Here is a 27,457-nt window from a genome sequence, read left to right on the forward strand (position 1 = left end):
GCCCCTCCCACCGCCGCCTAGACGCAAGCCGGGAAGGGACTCGCGCGCTGATTGGCTCGCGGTAACCCCGTGACTGGCGGGAGCCGCGCTTGCCGGCGGGTGGGAGCGGGCATGGCCGCGGCGCCGGGTGTGACTGAGCGGTACTTCACGCGCTGGTACAAGCCAGGTACCCGCCCCACCCCCCGCGCGGGGCCAAACCGTGTCACGGGGGGGGCGGGTCTCCTCTTCCGCCCCCCCCCGGGGGGAGGGGACTGGTGGTTCGTCTCCCTCTGGGAGCGCGCGGCCCGGGCGCGAGCAGCCCCTGTGCCGAGCCCCGCCATCGCCCGCGTGTGCGCTGCGGCTGCGCTCGGTCTGCGCGGGTCTGGCCGGCCTGGCCCGGTGGGGAGGCGGAACCGGGCCGGGCTGCCAGCGCTTAGCCGGTGTCCTCCCTGCCAAAGGGCCGAGCTGGCGTGAGAGCCTCGCTCAGGCTTTAGCCTGCAGCCCGGGCTGCACCAGGTCGGGTGGGCGGGTTCTGTGTGACGGGGGCGGGGTGGTGCGTGGCTGTGTGTTGTACATACTTTCCTTGGGCATGCGAGGCTCCCGGCCCCGCGGCCCAGCGCGGCTCGCGGCCCAGCGCACCCGCCGGCAGCCTGGCCCCGCGGGCCCGGCCCGGCCCCCGGCCCGGCACCGCGCCCCCGGCTCCCCGCCCGGCCTCGCGCCCAGCCCGGCACCATGCCCCCGGCCCCGCGACCCCGGCCCGGCCCCGCACCCGGCCAAAGAGGCCCCGGCCAAGCCCTCCCTCCCTCCGGACATGCCCGGCTTTGGGGGATTTCCCCCCGGACGGGGATTTGAGCCCCACAAAAGCCGGACATGTCCGGGAAAATCCGGACGTATGGTAACCCTATCTATGCAGTTACTTTGGGTGCATCAGTGTGAAACCAATCCAGTTGAAGCGGTGTCCTTCCTTCCTTGTGTAGGTGCAGATATCCTGATACAGAGGTGCCTTATACCAGTACAGTTTATGCCAGCAAACTGACGAGAATAAACGTCAGCATTATAAGGCAGCTTTGTACCAGTCTACCTGAGCCCGCAGTAGGATTGCATATTTAACTACACTCCCTGCTGATGTGCTGAGCCAGCTGCCTGTCATGTTGACTAATAGTGTCTTCTGGTTTTCTTGGACTCATTTGCTAGTCTGCCCGTATCCATCAGTTGTCTCTTGTTTTATACTTGGGTTGTAAACTCCTTGGTTCTGCAGGGTTGTCTCTTTGTTCTGTGTTGCACATCAGTTAGTGCAGTGAGGTGTTGGTCTGTGATTGGAGCTGCGAGGTGCTGTGAGAATACAAGTGGGACTCCTGGGGAAATTTTGTGCCAAAAATTAAAAATTCTGCCCACAATATTTTAAAATTCTGCAAATTTTATTTGTCAATAAATAAATGCAGAGGCTCTGGCATGGCAGTGGGGAGCACAGGCCACTAGCTTGCTGAAGGTGGGAGATCACCCAGCAGCCCCCCCACCCCTTGGGACACAGACTCAAAGGTGAGGCTGCACCAGATCCTGACACAGCACAAGCCCTGGATATGCCCTAGAAAAGCCCTGGGGCCCTGCCCCTCTGCTCCAGGCACAGCAAGTGTGGGGCAGGCAGGCTCTATCAGGCAGGATCCAAGTGTGAAGGGGCTTAGTGGGGGATCTAGGTGGAGATGAGAGGATTCTGTGTGGGACAATCTGGGGGGCAGGCAGCTAGGTGGGGGGTCTGGGTATGGATGCACAGGGGAGGGGGGGAGGTTCCAGGTGCAGGGGCACTGGGACTCTGCAAGGGCTTCCAGGTGAAGCTGGTTGGGGCTCAGTGGAGGGGTCTGGGTGCTGAGAGAGTGGGGCTTGGTGGGGTGGGGGTCTGGGTACAGCTAGTTGGGGGTCAGTGATGTGGGGGATCAGGGTGGTGCAGGGGGAGGGACATCAGAGTTGGGGTTTGAGTGCAAGGAGCTCAGTGGGGGGTGCTCTGGGTGCAGTGATGGGGGTTTGGAGGCAGGGGGTCTGATTGCAGAGGGCTCCAGATGCAGGGGTTGAGGTTCAATGCGGTGGGTATGGAGGGCTAGGGGGGGTTCTGGATGTATCTGCTGAGGCTTGGCAGGGGTGTCTGGGTATGGGAAGTCCAGATGCAAGGGGGTTGGGTGGATGGGGGAGCAGCTCCCTGTACAGAGACTCCTCACCTCACAGTTGAGGAGTGATGGGGGCAGAAAGCAGGGAAGGATGCTGAGCTTCCTGCATCTGGGGGAGGTTTCTGGGGGTGGTGTCTGGAGCTGTCTCAGACCTCCTTGCAGGGGAAGAGGAAGTCCCGCCCTCTCCTGCCTCAGCCCAGCCGGGATTAGCAGCTGATCCCGGCTCAGGGTAGAAGCCACTGGCTGGGGTGTCCCCAGCCCCGCTATGATTTACCTCTTCGCCAGCTGCTCTGGGTGCCTGAAAAGATGTACCTGCCCTGCTAGGGAGTGGTGCGTGACGGCTCTTGCAACTTTCCTTTGCTTCCCCATCAGAAAGTCATTTTTCTGCTGGAAAGCAAAGAAATCTGTGGGAGACATGAATTACGTGGAGTGGTGCAGAATTCCCCCTGGAGTAAAGTAGTAAAAACTAAAAGTTAAAGGGGTTAAAACCTGCCTGTATTTTATTTGTCAAATAACACAGTATAATTGCATCATTTTAAATTATTTTGGCAACTTATTTCAAAATACCTGTTAGCAAGCATGTCTGTAACAATAAAGACAACAAAAAAAATTCAGGAAATGTTTTTTTGACAAATAGATTCCTTACTAGGCATATTAATACAGAACTTTGAGTAATTCATTTAAACTACAATACAGAAACCTATTTCTTGCACCCCTCAGAAGCAGTGTGAAGGTTTGGGGGAGTCAGGGGTAATGAGGAGCTCGGGAGAGGGAAGTAATGGAGAGGGAAGGAGCCTGAAAGTGAACCTGGAGGGTTGTTTGGTGTGGGTGGGAGAAGTATGGAACTGTATTTTGTGTGTGTACGTGGGGGGGGGGAGGGGATTGTTAGGGAATTGGGGAGCCTCCCTCATGAAGACCTTGGCTGACCCCAGCCTCTCCTATTCAGCCAGGCACATCTGCTCTGTCCTCATGTGTCCTGGCAGTCCCACTCAGCCACCCCTCGTCCACATGTGGCTCTACACCCCACTCCCATTCAACAACTGGCTCAATGCTGTTACCCCATTAGCTCCTGTGCTCCTGCCCCAGTCTGTAGTCCCCCCCCCCCCACTAGCTCATCTGAATCCCAGTCTGTGACCCCCAGCAGCCCTCTGTGTCCTGTTCTGTCTGCCCCCCAGCTTGCCTTGTGGGTAAGGCATTGTGAGGAAGACAGCCACTGCCCCCTCCCTCTCCATGGCCGGCTGCTTTGGCCCTGAACCCACTGCCCTCTCTTCTGGCACCACAGCAGCCCCTGGTCTGTGAAAGGTGTAATTGCACCACCTCTGGACAGAATGTGTTTTCTGCGGCGGGGAATCTGCAGGGGACATAATTTCCCCCAGGAGTAACTCTTGTTATTGTGCAGACTTCAGTGAGAATCTTGCTGATGTAAGCATTGTAGGACTAGTATCAGAGGGGTAGCCGTGTTAGTCTGAATCTGTAAAAAGCAACAGAGGGTCCTGTGGCACCTTTGAGACTAACAGAAGTATTGGGAGCATAAGCTTTCGTGGGTAAGAACCTCACTTCTTCAGATGCAAGTGCATCTGAAGAAGTGCATCTGAAGAAGTGAGGTTCTTACCTCTTCTTGCATCTGAAGAAGTGAGGTTCTTACCCACGAAAGCTTATGCTCCCAATACTTCTGTTAGTCTCAAAGGTGCCACAGGACCCTCTGTTGCTTATTGTAGGACTAGTTCCTCAAAATCATGCTTTCTGTTCCGTGCATGTGTAACTAACATTAACATTGTGTACATGATGGAGAAAACTAGACCTTAAAGTGAAGCATGCAAACACAATCTTTGCTTGTTTATACGGATATTTAGGAATAGCTATAAGTGACCTTTTCCAAATTAGTTTTGGAAGTGGATTAAGCTAAACCAGAAAAGGAACTTTATTCCAGAATATGTAGTTATTCTGGAATAGCTCTTTTGCTTTAAATTGACACTTACGTATTCCAGAATAACTTTCATGTGTAGACCAGCCCTATGGAATGAAGATCTTGGGGTAGGGTACTTCAGTCTGCTCCTTTTAGCATATCTTGCTTTTGAAACTATTGAAAGTATTTCAATCATCTTTGTCCTGCCAAACAATACCTGATGTGATCAGTTCAGCTTGCATATGTTTAGCTATTTTTAGTTTCTTGATCTTTTAAATGCTCAATAGCTAAATGTTAGTCTTACACTCTAGTGCATCAGTAACAACAGTGATAATATCTAGCTCATAGACTTTAAGGTCAGAAGGAACCATCGTGCTTATCTAGTCTGGCCTCCTGCACATTGCAGGCCATAGAACCTCAGCCACCCACTCCTGAAATAGACCCCTAATCTCTGGCTGAGTTACTGAAATCCTCAAATCGTGGTTTAAAGACTTCAAGTTACAGTGAATTCACCATTTATACTCATTTAAACCTGCAAGTGACCCGTGCTCCATGCTACAGAGGAAGGGGAAACTCCTCAGAGTCTCTGCCATTCTGACCCGTGGGAAAATTCCTTCCCGATCCCAAATATGGTGATCAGTTAGACCCTTAGCATGTGGGCAAGATCCACTAGGAAGATACCTGAGAGAGAATTCTCTGTAGTAACTTGGAGCTCTCCCCATCTAGTGTCCCGTCTCTGGCTGTTGGGGATTTTTGCTACTCTCAGTCACCAATGGGCCACATGCCATTGTAGGCAGTCCCATCATACCATTCCTCCATACAGTGCTTTTCATCAGTGATCTCAAAGCAGTTTACAAAGAAGGAAAATATGACTCCTGTTCTACAGATGGGGGAACTGAGGCACAGAGATTGCTCTTCATCATCCGCAATCCTCACTGACGTGTGTAGGAACCTTCTTCATGAACTATAAGTCCCTCTTAGTATGCAAAAATACATTTGTGTATTGGTTCGTGCATGTTTCTAGCTTAGTGTAGTGATTGGTTTTGGTTCTTTTTTACAGATGTTAAGGGTAATCTATGTGAGGACCACTGTATATTGCAGCATTCTAATAGGTAAGTAAAATCTGGTTAAGTCCTTAGGATATTTGTTTTGCACTATTAGTTTGAAAACACAAATCTTTAATAGAGAGCTAATGTTTTCAACACTGAAAGGACATTTGGGTTTTCTCTATTTCAGAGCAAGCACCACAGTTCTTTGATAGCCTCTTTATTAATGCTTTAGTTACCCTAAGTACATAGCTAAGTAAATTAGACACAAGTGTTAGGTTTTAATATTGGAAAACCTAATATGAATGAGTATTTTTGAATTTTTTTCCACAAGTCTTTTTATTGAAACATTTCCATTTGATGGTATAAATTTGCAGTATATATTTTGCTAGTGTATGATAACCTAAAACTGAAATTCATCAGTCTAGTGAAATGCAAATTATTAAATCAGTTGTTAATTTTAATTTCTGATGGTTGTAATATGTAAATGTAAAGTATCTTGTCTTATTTAAAAAAATTCCAAAATAGTATAGTATCAGAAGATATGATGGTTTTTATATTTGGTGGTCATAATATACCTACCCTGATGCCAGTTGATAGCAATTGGGCCAAAAATGTTTAAGGAATTATTTTGTAATACAAGTCTCATTTTAAAATTTTTGAGCCGTTGCTGAGTACGTCTCCTATAAGTTGCAAATATGAACAAATGACCTCCCATTTTTAAAATGCAGTTTTACCATGAAAATCATTGGGTAAGAATGGCGTCAGGGTACTCAACAGCTCTCTTTTTGTGTATTTGGAATTGCATCTGCTTAAATTAGTTTCTAAGTTTGTACTTCTGTTAGTCCTGTAGTCAGCACAACTCTAAGTGTAAGCTGAATTCAATTCCTTCTACATTCTCAACAGAACTGAGTACAAAATTATAGTTGTTAACCCATAGGGCTACTCTTTGCCTGCAGAACCTCTACTACTAGTGATTTATGCATGAGAAGGCAGAACATAACTTGACTTATAGAGCCCAGGCAAGGTTTGCAGGGTGGGTAGCTGTAAAATTATTGAAAGGTTTCAGAGTAGCAGCCGTGTTAGTCTGTATCCGCAAAAAGAAGAACAGGAGGACTTGTGGCACCTTAGAGACTAATAAATTTGTTAGTCTCTAAGGTGCCACAAGTCCTCCTGTTCTTCTTTTTGTAAAATTATTGTAACTTGTAAAAGTTTTAATAAAATATGTATAAAAATCACTAAGATGACATTGGAAAGTGACATCATGGGGCTCAACGTGGCCAGCTTTTTAAAGGAAACCTACTGACTTTAGCTTAAATCAAAAAGAAAATTTTAAAGCAGATTTAAAAAGATTGGAATATATTTCAAAACTTTGATTAATGTGAATTGAGAAGCTGTGTAATCTCTTGAGGTTACAGTTGTAGTAATCACAATAAAGAAGGCATCTGGATGGTCCCTATCAGGACATGAAGATCAGTACTACGGGAAGACACGCAGGGAACACTTAGTTTTTAGAAGCAGTCTGTGCTCTTCTATTTTGATTGACTCTCTGGATCTGAGAAAAAGTGTAAGTATTAAGTAGTTGTACTAAATGAGAAAAAAAATTAGACCTTCCAGGGTGGGAGGATATTGGACTTGGGTCCTATTTTGTTTCTTCCAAGTATAAAAAATGCCCAACTTTGTTCAAAAAGGCTGTTTGGGTTTTTTCTGCTTCTTTTCAAACATTAGAGCACCAGGTCATGTCTACCCTGGAAAATTTTATAGTTACTTGAACTTGTAAAATTGACATTACAAAGGACATGGTTGGAAAATACCAAGCACATCTTGGGCACAGCCACAATCTAAATGGTTAATAAGTCACTGCAAGCTGAGTAATTGAGGGCAAGAGATTCAACTTTGTTTTGTTTAATACATGTTACATCAATAAACATTTGGAAGAAAAAGATGCATCTTGTTGATTTCTCCCCCAGTTAAGGTGTGGGAGCTGACAATAGACATTTCTGAAGTCTTCCAGCAAAATAGGGAAGAATAGACTTAATGTTCCTGAGCTTTCTTGGGTACAAATCAATAACTTTAGAAAATACACAGCAGAAAACCTCATTTCAGTCTTGTTTCTTACAACATAAAGAAGCAAAGAGGACATGCATCCTCTTTTAAAATCCTTCACCGGTCACACTGAACAGCTGTTGAAGACTCCTGCTGTTCCTTTGTCTGCTTGCAACTCTGATCTTCTGGTCCTGCTAGAAATTATAAGGCTGATAATAAAGTAGAAAACAGTCATATTAGTTCATACTCAGCTTTGTACAGAGTACATTAACAATCTAGTGATTCAGCTAATCTTTTAAAATCAGATTAGGAGCTATTTATTCCTACTTCTAAAACTCTTTGGTATTTGGGGCTTCCTCCAAAGTGGAGAACCTCTTCCTCTCCCAGACCCTGAACAAGGGGATGGGGAGCTCCAGGACTGAAACATTGGGTTTCACGCAATCCCTTTCTTCAGTCACTATCCCCATGAATGGGGCTGAGGAGTAACAGATGTCCATGAAGACTGGGGGAGCCCTTTTCTCTCTGACGCAGGGAGTTCACAGAGAGAGGCCTCCAGATCCCTATAGGAAGCAGGGATTAGTGGGGTGGGGTCAGGAGGAGGAAAGGAGTGGGGAGTTCTTTACTTGCAGGGACTCCTCTGCAGTTCCTAGAGAGGAGTTATGCTGCTGCTGAAGAGCAGGCAGACATGTATGTGCATAGAGAGGGGAGCCCATTTTGCTATTCTTGGGCCCACCCAGTCTCTCCTCCTTAAATAACTTTTTAAAATAAACTTCAGAGAAAGAACACTAGGCATGCTATTAAAGGGCCTTCTATCCAACTTGGCTACTTAGCTTAACATTCAAGATGAAAGTGTTGCTTTAATGACATTAAGTGGAAAAAATAATTTGGCTCTTCTTGCATTTGTTATAAACACTAAAAATAAACTGAAATGGGAAATTAGTCACTTGTAACATTTTAAATTGTCAGCATCTTTTGCATTCAATGCCTTATTATTTTGTACCCTTTTAGATGAGTATAATATTAATAAGGTTTGCTCTAATAAGACTAGCCCCATGAAAATATCAGTGCCCCCTCCCCCCCCCGGCCCTACTCCCAAAGCCAGGTCTAAATGCTGTGGCCTAGTATGGAGGCCTAAGTGTCCATGACCACTCCTAGCTACTGAGAGGGAGGTAGAACTTGTTCTCTTTTTCTTCTTCTGCAGAAGGGCCAATGCCATTCTGTGTTTTCCCTCTTATCCCTTCCTGTCTTCTCCAGATGGGATGTAGACTTTTTCCTGTTCTTAATGGTATACACACTGCATCTCAAGCAGGAGCAAAGTAGTAGTGGGTAGTTAGAGCTGCTCCTCTTCTGAAGGGTTTCCAGCAACCGAGGATGACATTTAAGCCTCTAGTGTTCCTGAATGTAGCTGGCCTCAGCGCGAATGCCAGTCACTAATAGGAAAAGACCCGTGCCAGGGCTTAAACTCTGGGGCCTTTTGCATAACCCCGGGTGATAATGGACCAATAAAAGAAGTGGCGGGGGAGGGACCCTTCTAAATAAAGTAAACTGAAAAAGCTAAGACTAAAATAAGGCAGGAAACTGAGAATCAACAGACATGCAACCGCTCTGTTTCAAGCCATAGGCAGATAGAACCCTTTCACCTTACGTAAAACACTCCTATATGCTGGGTGTAAATATCTGCCAAAGAACCTTTCCTATTGACTGAGGACTATTTTTACTCCTGGGGGAATTCTGTGCACAATATTTTAAATTTCTGGAAAATTCTGTATGTTTTGTCAAAATAACACCATATAATCACACCATTTTCAATTATTTTGGTAATTTATTTCAAATACCTGTCAGTAAGTATGTCTGTAACAATAGAGACAACAAAACCCAGTTCCCCCAGGAGTAGAGAGTTAAAGAAGCCCCTACGACAATCCAGTTCCTGTTTCTCTGTTATGCTTTTGTTGGGTGCCTCAGTTTGGGTGTTTTCACATGTGCCACCTGGGCATATCTTAGGGGGGAAACTCTGCCCCTCTGGTCTCAGACACACACACACCCTCCCCTCCCAGAGACCAGCTGCAGGACACTCCCTGGCCCACACACCTGCATCCACTGCCCCCAGAGCTCAGCTGCAGGGTGCCCAGATACCTACACACCCTACCCCAAGCCCAGCTGCAGGGCACGCCCCGGCCCAGACACCCACACCCTCTACCCCCCAGAGCCCAGCCATGGGATGCCCTCAGGCCAGACACCCACACCTTCTACCCCCCCAGAGCCCAGCCATGGGATGCCCTCAGTCCAGACACCCGCACCCCCAGAGCCCAGCTGCAGGGTGCCCCCAAGACCAGACACCTACCCCCCAGAGCCCAGCTGTGGGGCAGGCCCAAGCCCAGACACCCACAGCCCCTACCACACAGAGCCTAAGAATCCAAGGGATAAACCATCCTGATGCTGAGTCTTGGGCTTGTATGGTGTTTCCTGCATGGTGTCTTCTTCCTTCAGGATGTGCCAGGAACCACAGCTGTCCCCTCCCCCAGCAGTGTCCTGTATTTGTGAGCAGGAGAGCTGGGCTCTTCTGGGTTCAATGGCCCCTAGTGGCAGCCAGCAGCTCTGCAGCACCAATTCTATGGGGAAAAATGAAATTCTGCGCAAGTTATGCAGTGGCACAGAATTCCCCTGAGAGTGTACTTTAGCCTTGCTTATTGATCTATCTTGCCACAGGCAGACTTTTGGGAAAATGATTATTTTCCAGATACTATTTGAGAAGCTGGATCTCCCTTAGGCCTCAAAGATTTTTGACCCTTTGAAATACTAGCAGGCTGGCCTCATTCTGAGACCAGATGCAAGGGTTGGGTACCCAAGAACATTGTTTCGCCTAATTTCTGATGGCAGTCAGGTAAGGTGCTCCTACTGGAACTGCAGCTGCTCAGGCTGGTTCCAGACCCTGCGGCTTTGGCAGTACTTCTGTATTCTTTTCCTGGTTTCCCTAGTTCCGTGGTGCACTGAGGTAGCTCCCTGCAACACTGCCTTTTTCAGACTCTTCTAGCTGCGTAGCTGAAGTTGCTTTTGAGTTGTGAGTCTCTTTCTGATGAGGAGGGAGGGTGTTTTAAACACTAGGGTTCAAGGGTCAGTGACCCTAGTGTGGGTTGTCTTTGACTTTAACATCCGAGGAAACTGACATTTATTCACATTGATGGCTTCATTGGCAACATTGCCTTCTCAGTGTGCTGTGCTTAACTATTTTCCTTGGAATGCAATGTTCTCCATCTAAATCAGGGGTTCTCAAACGGGGTCGTGACCCCTCAGGGGGTTGAGAGGTTATTACACAGGGGGTTGCAAGTTGTCAGCCTCCATCCCCACCCCACTTCACCTCCAGCATTTATAATAGTGTTAAATATAAAAAGAAGTGTTTTTAATGTTCAAGAGGGGTCGGATTCAGAGGCTTGCTCTGTGAAAGGGGTCCCCAGTACAAAAGTTTGAGAACCACTGAAAATTATTAGATTTGGTGCTGTTGTTATATAGATTATTTTTTCTGTCACTGGTTTTCTTGTCTAAATTTGACACTCAAAGGGCTTGGTTTTAAGCTCAACCCCTTTAAGCCCTGATGGTCATCTCTCTCTCCAGGATCCATACAAACATTAGATCAATTCGGTTATAGTTGAATCACTGGACTTACAAATCTGCATTACTGAGTGTCTTCAAGTACACTGCTCATCTCCCTGCAGTGCTTGATGTGTGAAGGAATAGAATCAACTTTGTTTATAGCTGCTTAAGCAAAGATGCCTCTTCTGTAGACTCTAGTTCTCAGTTATTCAGTGACATTGCTTAGGCCTGTTTTACACTATAGAGTTAGGTTGACGTAGGGCTATTTATGTGGACCTAACTCTTAAGTGTCTACATTACAATGGTGCTCCCACTGATGTAAGTCGCCCACTACATCGACATAATAACTCCACCGCCACGAGAGGCATAGCGGTTAGGTCGATGTAGTTAGGGTGATGCAGTGTCTGTTGGCTGTCAGCCTAGGGGGCTCTCAGCAGGCGCCGCCCCCTCCCCTTGGGCTCAATTTCACAGGAGGGAGCCTACTACCAGTGAAATTGACTTTCTTGTCAGTTTCACTGCTGCTATTATTTTGCATTTTGTCTCCAGCTCTGTCAGCCCCAGGATGAGGGGCTGATGGGCAGGAGCCCAAGACAAAATGTGAAATAATAGCAACTGTTTCAGAGTAGCAGCCGTATTAGTCTGTATCCGCAAAAAGAACAGGAGTACTTGTGGCACCTTAGAGACTAACAAATTTATTAGAGCATAAGCTTTTGTGGGCTACTGCCCACTTCTTCGGATGCATGTCAGTTTCACTGGTGGTAGGCTCTCTGCTGTGAAATTGAGCTCTGTCCTGGGGGGGTTGAGGGGCTCCAGCTGTGAGCCCCGTGTGGCTGTCAGTGCCCCACACTCCAGCTGTCAGTGCCTCACAATGCCCCACTTCAGTCGGTGCAAGCACTCTTGGTGAAGACACGCACCACTGGCAGATGGAGGGTAGTTGATTTAATTGCTGTGGAGGCTGTAGATCAACCTAACTTATGTTGATCAAATTTTGTAGTGTAGACATGCCCCTATGTATTTGAGGTTTCCTAATAGCAGGGCCCCATGTACTCTGTGGCACTAGCCATTTCTCTTGTTCTTCAATTCTGTCCGTCAGCTCAGAAGTAATGATGGCATCGAATTCAATCTTTCCACTATTTTTTGTCTTGTACCCACTTCACAGGTTAATTCGTCTTTAAACCTTTTTCTTCTGTGTTCATCCAGTATGACAGATTTTCGTTACCAATCTGCCTGGGCCACAGTTAATCAGGCTGGGCCACAGGATCTTTTTATTTTGGGGGTGGGGGGGAGGGGAGGAGGAAATGATGAGGCACACCAAGTGTCTAAATTTTAAAGCTTTATTGATAAAGTAATAAAATAACAGCAGAGTGTGCTGGGAACACTCCCACGTCACTCAGGGGAAGAAAGAAAGTGTTAATGCCCCAAGCCCTAACCCACTTTCATACTCACACTGGCCAAGTCTGGGTGTAACGTCAGAGGAAGAGGGGGGAAGGTGGACGGAAGTGCTCTCCTGGTCCCACGTTGTCCAAGAACCTGCTGTGCTCTCCGAATTGCTCCAGCTCTCAGGAGAGTTTTTAGTCCTGGGCTCCTTTGGGGGTGTTCCATTCTGTGACCTCTGTTCCTGGTGCTCTTTGTGCCAGTCCAAACCGGCTTTCTGTGGTCTCCTTGACTTTCTCCAAAACACACTGGCTAGACTCTGTTGTCCTCTTTGTTTTCCTCTGTGCTGGCCTTCACTTGCCTCACTTGTTATGGGCTGGCTTTGCAGGTCTGTGTCTATTCAGTAGAATCTTCCTTTCTCATGGTTGGTCTGTGGATTCCGGGCCCCCCCTCTTTCTTGGCTGGCAGCCGAGAGTCAGATGTGTGCTGTGGCGTTGAGCTGGCTGGAGTTAGTGTCTTATCCAGGGGTCTCAAACACATGGCCCGTGAGTCGCATGCGGCCCCCAGGGCTATTTCCTGCAACCCACCAAGCAGCCCGCACGCCCCTCCCCCCCACCCACCCCCCCAGCCTACCTCCAGGCCAGGGGTGGGCAAACTACATCCGCGGGATTGCCCCCCTCGAGCCACGCGCCGCTCCCTGAAGCGGCTGGCATCACATCCCTGCGGCCGGGGGGAGGAGGGGGAGAGCAGAGGGCTCCGTGTGTTGCCCTGGTTTCCAGGCACCCCCCAAGCTCCCATTGGCCGGGAACCGTGGCCAATGGGAGCTTCGGGGGAGGTACCTGGAGGAGAGGCAAGCAGCGCGCAGAGCCCGGTGTCCACCCACCCCCAGGGGCCGCAGGGACATGATTCCAGCTGCTTCCTGGAGCGGCCGGGGCCAGCCAGCCTGCCCTGGCCCCAGTGTGCGCCTCCTTCCCCTCCCCCTCCTCGGCCTCTCTTAAACTTGCAAAGGAATCTTCCACTCTCCAGTCACACCTTTAACCTTCCCAACATGCTTTGCGATGCTTGCAATAGTGTTAGCCACATACAATGCTGATCTGCCCTCCCCATGGGTCCTTGGGGCTGTGACACCAGCACATCCTCAGTCTTCCTCTGTTTCTAATTCCTTGCACTCTGGGTGTGAATCACCACGTATGGTATACTTTCCAGGTCTGTTCTTGACACATGTCCAAAGCATTGTAGTTGTCTTTCTTGAATCTTTTTGTAACTGTGTCATTTCTTTTCCTATCTGTTTTCTTATAACTTAAATTTTTATTTTCCGCTGTCTTGAAACTCTCAGCCAGTTCATTTCTGCAGTCGACATCTTTCATTCATGAGCTTATGTCATCCTCCAGACATTCCAACCCATACAGTGGTATTGACATGGCACTGTCTCATATACACTGGTTTTTGTTTTTATTGAAATCTCATTAGCCTTCCAGATCTGCAGCTTTTCTGAGTACAGTAGCAGCTGAGTACAGTCTGATTCTTCTTATGTCGTCTTCATAATTACCATTCTTTGATAGTAGTTATCCAAGATACATATTTTTCCCCTTGTTCTAGTTCGTTGTCTCTGACTTTGATCTTTACCTCTTCCTCTTTTCTTCTAATTGCCATAATTTTTGTAATATCTGTACTGATCTTCAATCTGGATTTTCTGCTTTCCTTGTCTACCTTTTACAAATTCTCTGTAAATCCTCCTTGGTCAATGGTATGAGGTTAGTATCATCTGCCAATCGAAGGTTAGTTTCTGTTGTTCCACATAACTCTTTCTGTTGAATCTCTCAGTGCTACAGCCATTACTGCTTCTAGTACCATGCTGAACAAATCTGGTGACAGCATGCATCCTTGTCTCACTCCTACAGTCATCCTGAACTATTCCATCAACTTCTTGCCTATTCTCACCACACTTATTGACTTGCTGTAGATATCTTCTATCAGTTTGATTTCTTAGGGATACATATGTTCTCAAAACTTGCCATGACGCCTTCTGCCAAATACTATAAACTTCATACAAGCTTTTGATAAAGTTGTTGTAGCAGGTTTAGTTGTGTTTTGTATACTTCTCTGATATCTGCGTCATCACAGTTAGCTGATCTTTTATAGTTCATCTTGGTTGAAGTCTGGCTTGTTCTTCTGCAAGCGCTGCTTCCACATACCTTTTCATTGTCCTCTGCTGCATCTCGGTGAATACTTTTCCTGGTATGCTCAATTAATTGATTCCTATAGTTCTTGCATTCAGTCTTATCTCTTTTTATAGATTGGTATTATTATCACTTTTCCTCTGTTTGCTTAGCATTTTCTCTTGTTTGTAACTCTTGTGGAATAGCTCTGTGGTTATGTTGCTGTTTCCCAGAGCCTTTTTCTTTTTCAAACTTTCTATCAAGATCTTTGCTATTTCTTCTAAAAATTTCGGCACCTGGTCTCGCTTGTTTGTACTGGGGAGCTTCTCCAGGACTGTTTCATCCACGTTCGGCAGGTTGCACAGTTCTTCAAAATATTCTTTACATTGTTTGTTCATCCTCAATTATTTGGCTGTGCTTGTCTTTCACTGCTGATATCTTCAACTCCTATGTCCCGCTCAGTTCTCTTATTTTGTGATATAACACGTTTGTTCCTCTTCATGTATTCTGCTTCTTGTAGGTTTGTAGGGCTGTCAAGCGATTTAAAAAATTAATTGCACTGTTAAAGAATAATAGAATACCATTTATTTAAATTTTTTTGGATGTTTTCTATATTTTCAAATATATTGATTTCAGTTACCACACAGAATACAAAGTGTACAATGCTCACTTAATATTTTTTATTACAAATATTTGCACAGTAAAATAAAATAGTATTTTCAATTCTCCTAATACAAATAATGTAGTGCAATCTCTTTAACATGAAAGCTGAACTTACAAATATAGAATTATGTACAAAAAATTAACTACACTCAAAAATAAAACATTGTAAAACTTCAGAGCCTACTAGTTCACTCAGTCCTACTTCTTGTTCAGGCAATCGCGCAGACAAACAAGTTTGTTTACATTTTGCAGGAGATAATGCTGCCCACTTCTTGTTTACAATGTCACCTGAAAGTGACAACAGGTGTTTGCATGGCATTGTTGTAGCCAGTGTCGCAAGATATTTACGTGCCAGATGCGCTAAAGCAGGGGTGGGCAAAGTTTTTTGGCCCGAGGGCCACATTGGGGTTGCAAAACTGTATGGAGGGCCAGGTAGGGAAGGCTGTGCCTCCTCAAACAGCCTGGCCCCCACCCCCTCTTGGGATCCCGCCCCCATCCAATGCCCCCCTGCTCCCTGTCCCCTGACTGCCTCGACCCCTATTCACACCCCCGCCCCCTGACAGGCCACCCAGGACTCCCACGCTTATCCAACCCCCCTACCCCGTTCCCCGTCTCCTGATCCCTATCCACACCCCTGCCCCCTGACAGGCCCCCCGGGACTCCCACGCTTATCCAACCCACCCTGTTCCCCGTCCCCTGACACTCAAATCCAACCGCCCCCTGTCCCGTGAGTGCCCCCCCCGGCCCTGACCCCCTTACCATGCCGCTCAGAGCAGCATGTCTGGCGGCTGCGCTGCCTGGACGGAGCTAGACACACTGACGCTCTGCTCCACAGGAGCTCGCAGCCCTGCCGCCCAGAGTGCTGCCCATGCGGCGGCATAGCTGCAGGAGAGGGGGGACAGTGGGGGAGGGGCCGGGGACTAGCCTCCCCGGCCGGGAGTGCAAGGGCCGGGCAGGACGGACCCGCGGGCCGGATGTAGGCCGTGGGTTGTAGTTTGCCCACCTCTGCGCTAAAGATTCATATGTGCCTTCATGCTTCCACCACCATTCTTGAGGTCATGCGTCCATGCTGATAACTGGTTCTGCTCGATAACCATCCAAAGCAGTGCGGACCAACGAATGTTCATTTTCAACATCTGAGTCAGATGCCACAAGCAGAAGGTTGATTTTCTTTTTTGGTGGTTCGGGTTCTGTAGGCTTCCGCATTGGAATGTTGCTTCTGAAAGCATGCTTTGCACCTCATCCCTCTCGGATTTTGGAAGGCACTTCAGATTCTTAAACCTTGGGTTGAGTTCTGTAGCTATCTTTAGAAATCTCACATTGGTACCTTCTTTGTGTTTTGTCAAATCTGCTGTGAAAATGTTCTTAAAATGAACATGTGCTGGGTCATCATCTGAGACTGCTATAACATGGAATATATGGCAGAATGCGGCCAAAACAGAGCCAAAGACATACAGTTCTCCACCAAGGAGTTCAGCCACAGATTTAATTAACGCATTATTTTTTAATGAGCATCATCAGCATTGAAGTATGTCTTCTGGAATGATGGCCGAAGCCCAAAGGGGCATAATAATATTTAGCATATCTGGCACGTAAATACCTCGCAATGCTGATTACAAAAGTGCCATGCGAATGCCTGTTCTCACTTTCAGGTGACATTGTAAATAAGAAGTGGGCAGCATTATCTCCCTTAAATGTAAACAAACTTGTTTGTCTTAGCGATTGGCTGAACAAGAAGTAGTACTGAGTGGACTTGTAGCCTCTGAAGTTCTACATTGCACTCAGAAAAAAAAAACAATTATGTAACAAAAAAAAAAATCTACATTTGTAAGTTGCACTTTTATGATTAAGAGATTGCACTACAGTACTTGTATGAGGTGAATTGAAAAATACTCTATCATTTTTACAGTGCAAATATTTGTAATAAAAATAATATAAAGTGAGCACTGTACACTTCGCATTCTGTGTTGTATTTGAAATCAACATATTTGAAAATGTAGAAAAACATCCAAAAATATAATTTTCAATTTGTATTCTATTGTTTAACAGTGCGATTAAAAGTGTGATTAACCGCGATTCATTTTTTAATTGCGTGAGTTAACTGCGATTAATCGACAGCCCTAATTGTTTGCTTATTCATTTTTTTCTGTTTCTCTTCACTTTCTATTTACAACCTATTAGGGTTAGCTTTTAGATTTGCATCTTCCTTTTTATTTTCCTTCAGTTTCCTATGCTTGTCATTCAACTGAAGTACTTCCTCTATTATCCACCTTGGTTTCTTAGTTTTGGCGCTGTAGCCTAACCCTTGTTCAGCCACTATTATCATCCCATTTTTTACACTGTTCCATGCCTCTTCAACATTTTTTTCCCACCAGAAACATGTTTTTCTGCACAGCTTCTTTGTTTTCTTTCCCTGATAGCTGGCTCTTTCAATTTGCCAGTGTCCTAGATCTTCGTTCTTGGCACTTTTTTGGTTGCTCTCAACCTCTTTTATGCCAGCACTAACTTATTATCTGATCTGATACTGTCTTCAGATGATCTCCATGACAACACTTGATTTCCATCTGGCTTCACAAATATGAAGTCTTCATTTGAAAATCAGGTAATATCCCAGTCCATTTTTTCTGTAGCTTTCTTTGTTGAAATACATGGGTTTATGAGATTCTTGGTTAGGCCTGGTCTACATTACGGGGTTAGGTCAAATTTAGCCACGTTAGGTCATCTAAAAATGAATGCGTCCACACAACCAATCCTGCTCCGTTGGCCTAAAGGGCTCTTAAAATCAACTTCTGTACTGCTCCCCAGCGAGGGGAGTAGCGCTAAAATCAACTTTGCTGGGTCGAATTTGGGGTAGTCCGGATGCAAATTGACGGTATTGGCGTTTGGGAGCTATCCCAAAGTCCTCCATTGTGACCGCTCTGAACTCCAATGTACTAGCCAGGTACACAGGAAAAGCCCCGGGAACTTTTGAATTTTGTTTCCTGTTTGTTCAGCGTGGCGAACTCAGCAGCACAGGTGACCATGCAGTCCCCCAGAATCGTAGAGCGTAGAATGTTTCTACGCTCCCCCATCATCTCTGTCCCTAAGGTTATTGCAGATTAGAAGGCGAAAAAAACACTTGTGATGATATGTTTTCCAAGCTCATGCAGTCCTTCTGCACTGATAGGGCACAGCTTAATTCAGTGGCAGAGGCCAGGAAAGAATTAAGTGAGCGCGAAGAGCGGAGGCAGGACGCGATGCTGAGGCTAATGGGGGAGCAAGCGGACATCATGAAGCGTCTGTTGGAGCTGCAGGAAAGCCAACAAGAGCACAGACCCCTGCTGCATCCACTGTATAACCGCCTGCCCTCCTCCTCCCCATGTTCCATAGCCTCCTCACCCAGACGCCCAAGAAAACGGGGGGAGGAGGCTCCAGGCACCCAGCCACTCCACTCCAGAGGATGGCCCAAGCAACAGAAGGCTGTCATTCAAAAAGTTTGCTTATAGCCACACTAAAAATCAATGTGGCCTTGTCCTTCCCTCCTCCCCCAACCCTCCCGGGCTATCTTGTCCGTTATCTCATTTTTAAAAAATTAATAATGAATGCATGGTTTCAAAACAATAGTTCCTTTATTTCGAAGGGGGGAGGGTGGTTGGCTGACAGGGAATTAAAATCAACAAAGGGGCGGGTTTGCATCAAGGAGAAACACACACAACTGTCACACCGAAGCCTGGCCAGTCATGAAACTGGTTTTCAAAGCCTCTCTGATGCAACCTCTCTGGTGACTGTGAGCTGAGTGGGCTCCATGCTTGCTGTGATATGGTGTCTGCACGGGTAACCCAGGAAAAAGGCGCGAAACGATTGTCTGCCGTTGCTTTCACGGAGGGAGGGGTGACTGATGACATGTACCCCAAACCATCCACGACAATGTTTTTGCCCCATCAGGCATTGGGAGCTTAACCCAGAATTCCAATGGGCGGCAGAGACCGCGGGAACTGTGGAATAGCTACCCACACCACTCCGTAAGTTGATGCTAGCCAGGGTAGTGAGGACGCACTCTGCCAACTTAATGTGCTTAGTGTGGACATATGAAATCGACTGTATAAAATCGATTTCTAAAAATTGACTTCTATAAAATCAACCTAATTTCGTAGTGTAGACATACCCTTAGGCTCTTAAACTTCTGCCTTTCTTCTTTTGTTTTCTTCAGAGTCCGAATCTGCCTATTGCTCCAGCCCAGGAATTTCAGTCTGATCCTATTTCTGCATTAAAATCTCCCATCACCCATCAAGACGTCTTGTCTTGAAACTTTTTGTATTGCTTTCATAGATTCAAAGGCCAGAAGGGACCACTGTGCTCATCTGGTCTGACCTTCTGTATAACAGGCCATAGAACTTCCTCTGAATAATTCCTAGATCATTATAAAATGTATCAGTTTCTTCCCTGGGTACTGCTAACATCAGCATATATATTTGCATTGGATTTGCACCAACCTTTAGATTCCATGAAATGCCTTTTTGTTCCCATTTCCCCACCATAATACATGCGCACACAGCTCTAGGTCAGATTTGAAAATAGTGATAGAAAATGTGATTATTTTTAAAGAGGGGTTTTAGTTGTGCTCTGGGAGCAGCCCCCATTCCCCTTCCTGGCTCTCAGCTCCCAGTGTTTTCCAAGTGACCCAGCTAAGAATCTCCTGGGAAGAGGCATGTATTGCTGACTTCAGTATCTAATCTCACTGGTGACTTGGGCCTCAGCTGCTGTGCTTTCCTCCAGGCAGTTTAGCTTGCCAGCCAGCGCTACTGACTCTGCCTGTTTTCTGGCACAGTCAGGAAGGGTACACTATAATCTTGTCCTCTTGTGAAGAAAAGAAGGAGCAGGAGGCAGCTGCAGGCAGGCAGGCTTCAGGTAGGGAGACCAAAACCAAAACAATGTGCCTGACTGCAGCAAATGACAAGTGCCTAAAATGACAAATGGCATGTCTGAAATGTTGAAATCTCTGGTATCTGGTAAAAAACAAAAAACACAACTTCTGAGAGCCATTGTTTCAGGCTCTCTCCACAGTCAGGCAGGTGATGCGATATTGGCTTACATTTGCCTCATTTTTGAGGTTGTCTTTGAAATCATAGGTAGGGCTGTCAAGCAATAAAAAAACTTAATTTTTTTAATCGTGTGATTAATTTCACATTTATTTAAATATTTTTGGATGTTTTCTACATTTTCAAATTATTGATTTCAATTACAACACAGAATACAAAGTGTACAGTGCTCACTTTATATTTTTGATTACAAATATTTGCACTGTAAAAAACAAGAAACAGTATTTTTCAATTCATCTCATACAAGTACTGTAGTGCGATCTCTTTATCATGAAAGTTGAACTTACAAAATGTAGAATTATGTACAAAAAAAACCCTGTATTCAAAAATAAAACAATGTACAACTTTAGAGCCTACAAGCCCACTCAGTCCTACTTCTTGTTCAGCCAGTCGCTCAAACAAGTTTGTTTACATTTGTAGAAGATAATGCTGCCTGCTTCTTGTTTACAATATCACCTGAAAGTAAGAATAGACTTTTGCATAGCATTGTTGTAGCCATCGCAAGATATTTACATGACAGATGTACTAAAGATTCATATGTCCCTTGATGCTTCAGCCACCATTCCAGAGGACATGCATCCATGCTGATGACGGGTTCTGCTTGATAACGATCCAAAGCAGAGCAGACTGATGCATGTTCATTTTCATCATCTGAGTCAGATGACACCAGCAGAAGATTGATTTTCATTTTTGGTGGTTTGGGTTCTGCAGTTTTTGCATCAGCGTTGCTCTTTTAAGACTTCTCAAAGCATGCTCCACATCTCGACCCTCTCAGGTTTTGGAAGACACTTCAGATACTTAAATATTGGGTTGAGTGCTGTAGCTATCTTAAGAAATTTTATATTGGTGTCAAATCTGCAGTGAAAGTGTTCTTAAAACGAACAACATGTGCTGGGTCATCATCCAAGACTGCTATAACATGAAATATATGGCAGAATGCGGGTAAAACAGAGCAGAAGACATAAAATTTTTCCCCAAGGAGTTGAGTCAAATTTAATTAATGCCTTATTTTTTTTAAAGAGTGTCATTAGCATGGAAACATGTCCTCTGGAATGATGGCCAAAGCATGAAGAGGCATATGAATCTTTAGTGTATCTGGTACGTAAATATCTTGCGACGCCAGCTACAACAGTGCCATACAAACGTCTATTCTCACTTTCAGGTGACGTAATTAAGAACCAGGCAGCATTATCTCCCGTAAATGCAAACAAACTTGTGTCTCTTAGTGAATAGCTGAACAAGAAATAGGACTGAGTGGACTTGTAGGCTCTAAAGTTTTATATTACTGCACTCAAAAACAAAACAATGTAACAAAAAAACCCTACATTTGTAAATTGCACTTTCATGATAGAGATTGCACTACAGTACTTGTATATAGTAAATTGAAAAATACGATTTCTTTTCTCATTTTTACAGTGCAAATATTTGTAATAAAAAATAAAGTGAACACTGTACATTTTGTATTCTGTTGTAATTTAAATCAATATATTTGAAAATGTAGAAAAACATCCAAAAATATTTAATAAATTTCAATTGGTATTCTATTGTTTAACAGTGCAATTAAACGTGATTAATTTTTTAATGATTATTTTTTTGAGTTAATTGTGAGTTAACTGCGATTAATCGACAGCCCTAATCATAAGGGCTAGAAACACTTTTTAAAAACAAAAGCTGAGCATAATTCTGTATCAAGTCCATGGCATATTTTGTATTGGGTACCACCCTAGCATTCACCATTTCTCATAGGGAAGGAGGTATAGAATGAGATTTTCAGCTTTCGGCCTGTTGTTACACAGCTAATTCACTTTTAATATGTGCACCTTACTACGAGATGATAATGCCTAGCCTACACTTTGACTTAATCTGCCTTTAAAAATCAGTAATTGTACATCATAGTCCATAGGACCTACAGTTTCCAATGTATTTTTGATATAAAATTCTGTTTTGTAACATTACTAGTCTTGATAGAGTGAATTTAAAGTCTACTTGAGTCTCATTTGAGAAACTTCCCCTCTTATAATAAAGCTTAGTCAGCTCCATGAAACTCCCTTTCTTCTTAAAATGTACCAAAACACTTAATCCCCTTTAATTAGTTAACTCATTTCTAGAACTTTACCTAACTGTGCTCTCATTTCATAGCCTTGATGCCTCTTTAATTTTTACTGAATTGTCTTATTCTAGTATTCACTGTATGTGTGTTTTCTAGAACTCATAAAGCTGCTGACCTTAAAATACATCTTAAAATTCAATGGTTATGTATAAAACAAGGAAATACCTTACAGAGGTGATACTGTTACCTAGGAAACTATGGTGTTACATTTGAGGAAAGATTATTTAAAACTAAAATATAAGATTAAAAATAGCATAGATTGCAATGCAGATGTGTGACACTTATGTAATCAGCATACCTTGACTCTGGCGGAATAGATCCCTCGGTTGAGTAAGTTTGCTGCTGCTGTCATTGTTTGATATATTTCACTTGTAAATGACCTGTGAAATTTCCTATTTGCAGTTGTTCTTATATGACATCTATATAAAACTTGTTCAGTTTGCAAGTAAAAAGATGGCTTTAACTACCTGCTTTGCAATTTCAATCTCCCATCTGAAAATAAGGCATGGATGCTTAATGGATTGTGCATCAGTGATGACAGATCTGCAGGCCAATTTCCAGCTAGTGATACAACTGTGCAATCCCCAAAGTTTTCAAGTGAGTTGCACACATGGAAGTGAGGGTTGAATTTGGCCCTGCAGTTGTAATTTAAAAATGTAGGAGGGGGGCAATGGATATATAAAACTTGTCACGGAAGCGAGCAGGTATACTTGACATACAGGGTGTGTCTTCACTGCAAAGTTAACTTGTATGATTGGCACCCAGGTCAGCTGCATGCAGGTGTGAGAGCCACACCTGAATTACTATCTCTGCACTGGTGCTGCACTTAACCATGTGGGTGCTAAGACTTCTGGAGGTTTACCTCCTTGTTCTTTGCTCTGTCGTAAGCTGAGCCTCTGGTTCTTTCCCAGTGAATTGTGGGAAAGTATTGGAGGACTGTCAGTACTTGAGTGGCTTAGCCTAAGTGCTCACTACAAAGAGGGGAGGTGGGCAACCCTAGTGAAAGGCTCAGAGGTTTTAGCCTGCAGTCCCAGATGAGCCAGGTAGTCTGTATTGAACTCTCCACTAAAGTTGGGTTTTGTGGGTGAGTGGAAACACCCCACGAAGAGCCTGAGTGAACAATATAGTGAAGACACATGCTCTCGGTAGCAGCTGAGTTGAAGAAGAAAATATTGCCTTTCATAGAACTAACCCACTATAGGAGGCAGTTATCATTTGCTTATTAGAAGGCTAAACAATCCCAGGGATGAAGCCTAAGTACAGTAGGTAACTGTAACTTTTCTTGCAGAATCTGTGTCATCACGCTGGCAGAAGCTCATCCTCTTCTTCAAAATGGAAAAACAATTAAGAGTATTAATTACCAAATCAGTGCCAACTGTAGTAGACTTCAAAATAAGGTCTCTGGAAAGTCAAAGCGGGTATGGCTTTTTTTTTTTTTTTTTTTTTTTTGAACTACCTTGTCAGTTCATATTTTATTTAAGTCCCTGCAATGTTTACCTCTAATGGGAACATAAAAAGGATCCACTGTGTCAGAGGCTGGAGTTCCTTTCCCAGAAAGAAATTTCTTACATTGTCTACCATTGTTAACATTAATTTAGTAATCTTGGAGAAGCTGAACCCAAGAGCTCCAACCTAGACTGCTCTTCAAATACCTGCAGCAGTGTGTATACTAAGCACCACATTCCTTAGATCTGTTCTGAGCAGGATTATGTAATGCTGTTACAATACCAGTGCTAGGGTTGTCTGAAGTAGATTGCCCATGCTGGTGCTAACAGTGGTGGAAAATGTCAAGAAACTTTCCTTACTGTATATAGGGCTTAAAGGTGTCACATTTTTTATTTTTAAATAACTAGATATCAAACATTAAAAGCCTCTTCAGAGATGTCAGGGACTTAATGGACATGAAAACTGCCCTTTTGTTGAAAATATATATATGGCAAGCTTATGGGTTGTCTAAAAAAAGTCACATTGGTTTAACTAAAGGTGTAATTTCAAACACGTTTAGTTAAACTAGCGCATAAGGCAGCATGGATACTCATTTCAATTTAGCTTATGTTGATTTAGAACCAAGTTTGAGCTAAACCAATTTTGGTTTAAGTAAGCTGTTAGAGGTGTGTGTAGATAACTCCTGAGGGCTGGTCTACACCCAAAGTAGAACAAAAGAAATGTCTTTATTTTAGTATAAGGCGGTCTTATTTTCATGTAAATGTCCACACACACTTACTTCAGTTCATTTACACTGGTAAAAAGAAATCCTTAGGGGGATATTTGGTTCCTGCATTGTGGAGAATGACTTCAGACTGTCACTTTTAGTCATGTTGAAAATTTAGAAAGAGATAAAACTGTGACCGAAAGTCTTTTAAAACAATCTCGGAACATGTGACCACTTTGTACTGCTGATTGAACCTTGTTACAGAATTTTCTCTCAATATGCTAGGAAGGCCACACTTAAAAAACAAAACAAAAACCAAACTTTTTAAATTCACAGGAATTTTTTGTTTCACATGCAGGGTGCTCAGTTTCTAACAGAACTTGCCCCTCTGTGCAGGATATCTTGTTCAGATGGAGAAGAATATACTATATATAGGTAAGAAACTTTTTTTTTTTTATTTTTTTTTTTTGGTATTTTGATTACAAAGCATGGTTTTACTAACATAGGGTTACCATACATCTGGATTTCCCTGGACATGTCCGGCTTTTTGGTACTCAAATCCCCGTCGGGGGGAATTGCCAAAAAGCCGAACGGGTCCGGGGAAATAGGGAGGCAGCATAAGCCAGGGTCCGCCCAGCCCCAGCACAACCCAGCCGCCCGGCTACATTGTAGCGAGCTCGGGCGGGGGAAGGGCGCAGCTGCAGAAGGCGGTGAAGGGGCCGCTGCTGTCCCGGAGGCCGGGCGGACCGCATGCCCCCGCCGAGCCCGCAGGACTATGGGGAGCCCGAGCCCAGCCAGCAGCTCAGGCTTCCCTTGCGGGTGGGGACCCCCTGGCCACTGGGGGACTCTTCCTGCAGCCCTGTCACCCCACGCGGCAGGAAGGAGGCTATGGCGCGGGGTGGGGAGTGTGGCATGTGTTGGGGCTGCAGGGACCTGCGCTGCCCCGGTCGCTGCTGAGCGTCTGAAGCCCCCGCCAGGCAGAGGCTGCAGGGTGGTGCAGGGGCTGTAGGGCAAGTGGGGAGCAGGGAAGCACTTAGCAACCTCCAACCAAGATCAGAGCGGGAGGGAGGATGCGGGGTGCTCAGAGATTGTGGGGAAGGGCCGGGGCCCCATGGAATGTCCTCTTTTTTAAATGTTTGAATATGGTAACCCTAACTAACACTAGAACTTTTTTGCAGTTGTATAAGAGGGCGGTTGATGGAAGTTAATGAAAACATTCTGGATAATCCAACTATTCTGCAAGAAAAAGTAAGAATTTTGCTTACATTAAGTCTTTTTCTCATTTTTATTCCTGTGCTATATCATGGTCTTATTTTCTAGCCATCTACTGAGGGATACATTGCAGTTGTACTACCCAAATTTGAAGAAAGTAAGACCATAACTCAAGGACTTCTGACACAGAAGGAATATGAAGAAGTTTTGTTGAAACGTTTTAATTCAACTTCATGAAGCTCTATTTTTAACTGAATACATAAATGTCTGAACCACACTGTGAATAGCTTCAGAATTAAGTATTGCATAGATAACACTTGTAATCATCTACTTCCAGTATATCCCATAGTGCAAGAGTTGTAACATGAAAGATTTTAAAATTGTACACACTTAACATAGGGGACTGGAAATTAGTTCTTTAATTTTTTAAATGAGTGAACAGTCATTATTTAATTTCAGACAAATAAACAGTTTAAACATTTAATGTGTTCTGTATTTTTTGACAGGTGCAGTATAGAAAAATAACTATCTTTCTAGTGCTTAATGTCATAAGCAAAAAACCTTAGTTTCACCTATTTTTAGAACCCCAGGTCTTCTTATACAGGTACTTAAATGAAGACCATTTCTGGCTGATCAAGATTAATCCCCAATCTCTAGTGTTGAGGATTTCAGCTGTTACCTCTTTGGTGCTGCAAATCCAGCATCCCTATTGTGATGTCCATTACCAGCAAAGGACACACAAAGAGCTACTGGTGAGAGGATGATGCCCCACAAGAATTGAATACCCTTAACACCTGAAGCCCTTAGAGTACTCTACTCTTCTCAAAGTAGTAAAACAAGAAAAATAACCTAAGTTAAAGAAACAATAAAACAAAGAATAATGATATACAAGGCCAACAAAATAAGGTATGGCATCTGTACGAAGAGCAAACAGGCATCTCCAACTTCTGGTATAGTGGCTTGGAATCAAATAATGCCCTTTGTACAATGATTGGTCATAACTGCTATCAAAATATCTTTTCTAAGAGTTCTAAATCTTGCATTGTAAAAATCTACTTAAATATGCCATACATTCTAAATGAAGATTTCAGTAGTTTCACATGCATTTCAAATCCTACTCTAAGTTTTGATAATAAATCAAAAGCAGCAGTAAGATCAGCTATCTATCACTAAAGAGCTTATAAACAAAGAATTCTTAAGTAGTCACTGGAAATATAAAATGTTTTTGGAGGATGAACACACCATTAGTTCAGATTGGCAGCAGTAAAATTAAATTATTTAAATCAAATTAGCCTTAAAAAATTGGCATGTGTTGCAAAACACCAGGAGGTTTTCTGTAGACTTGTTCATTGCAGAAATACCTCATAGTTAAGACAGCAACATTCAGTGCTTTAGGCCAGAGCCTTCCAGATTACCTTCCTGATACTGGCCAACAATGAGACGGACAAACTTCCACAGTAGTATTATATGCAGCACATATCCTCAAAAAATATCCAGTTTCTCTGCATAAATGTCCATTAGCAGCATCTTTGGGTGAAACCCTCATTAAGATGTTCACAAGTGTTAGTTACAAAAATAACAGCATTAATGTTGAGCAAAGGGACACATTCACATTATAAAAATACAGAACAGTTAAAAACTGACCGACTTTGCAATTGTTACTGTTAAGTACCATGACATCTATTAGATGTGAGGTCACAACAGCTTTAATTCAAATAACCTGCTTTATCTTTCACAAAAGAAAGCAGCTTTAGCCAGTTCGTAATTTCCACATGAAGTTCTTCCATTCCTAAATACTACAATTATTTGCTCTCTAAAAATGTCAGATTTGCTACATGATATTCCAAGGATTTTATTCCAAAGGCATCAGTTTTCCCTTCCATGCTGTCTTCATTTGTATTTCTTTGTAATCTGTTCTCTCTCCATGGATGAGGTGATCTAAGCCAGCCATTTCCAGTTCCACACTGTAAAAACAAAACAAAAGC

At 44.3% G+C, this 27,457-nt stretch overlaps 2 protein-coding genes across 6 annotated transcripts in view; one reads left to right on the plus strand and one right to left on the minus strand.

Moving 5' to 3' along the window:
• The first annotated feature begins 8 nt into the window (after positions 1-8).
• Positions 9-25,956, plus strand: ABITRAM (actin binding transcription modulator). The gene is made up of 6 exons (XM_008169361.3): positions 9-166; positions 5,105-5,156; positions 23,397-23,526; positions 24,619-24,695; positions 25,439-25,508; positions 25,581-25,956. The coding sequence occupies exons 1-6, from the start codon at positions 112-114 to the stop codon at positions 25,707-25,709; spliced, it is 513 nt and encodes a 170-aa protein (XP_008167583.2). The 5' UTR covers positions 9-111; the 3' UTR covers positions 25,710-25,956.
• The window catches only part of CTNNAL1 (catenin alpha like 1), a 144,014-nt gene continuing 142,234 nt past the window's right edge, over positions 25,678-27,457 (minus strand). For 4 of the 5 annotated variants that reach the window (XM_065584130.1, XM_065584128.1, XM_065584129.1 and 1 more), the window contains one exon: positions 25,678-27,436. In XM_065584130.1, coding sequence (XP_065440202.1) covers positions 27,275-27,436 — 162 coding nt within the window. In that variant the 3' untranslated portion in view covers positions 25,678-27,274. Of the gene's footprint in view, position 27,457 lies in introns of all 5 variants that reach the window. The other variant, XM_065584127.1, reaches the window with a different exon arrangement.

The sequence above is a fragment of the Chrysemys picta genome, chromosome 2 (assembly GCF_011386835.1).
Source record: "Chrysemys picta bellii isolate R12L10 chromosome 2, ASM1138683v2, whole genome shotgun sequence".
NCBI lineage: Eukaryota > Metazoa > Chordata > Testudines > Emydidae > Chrysemys > Chrysemys picta.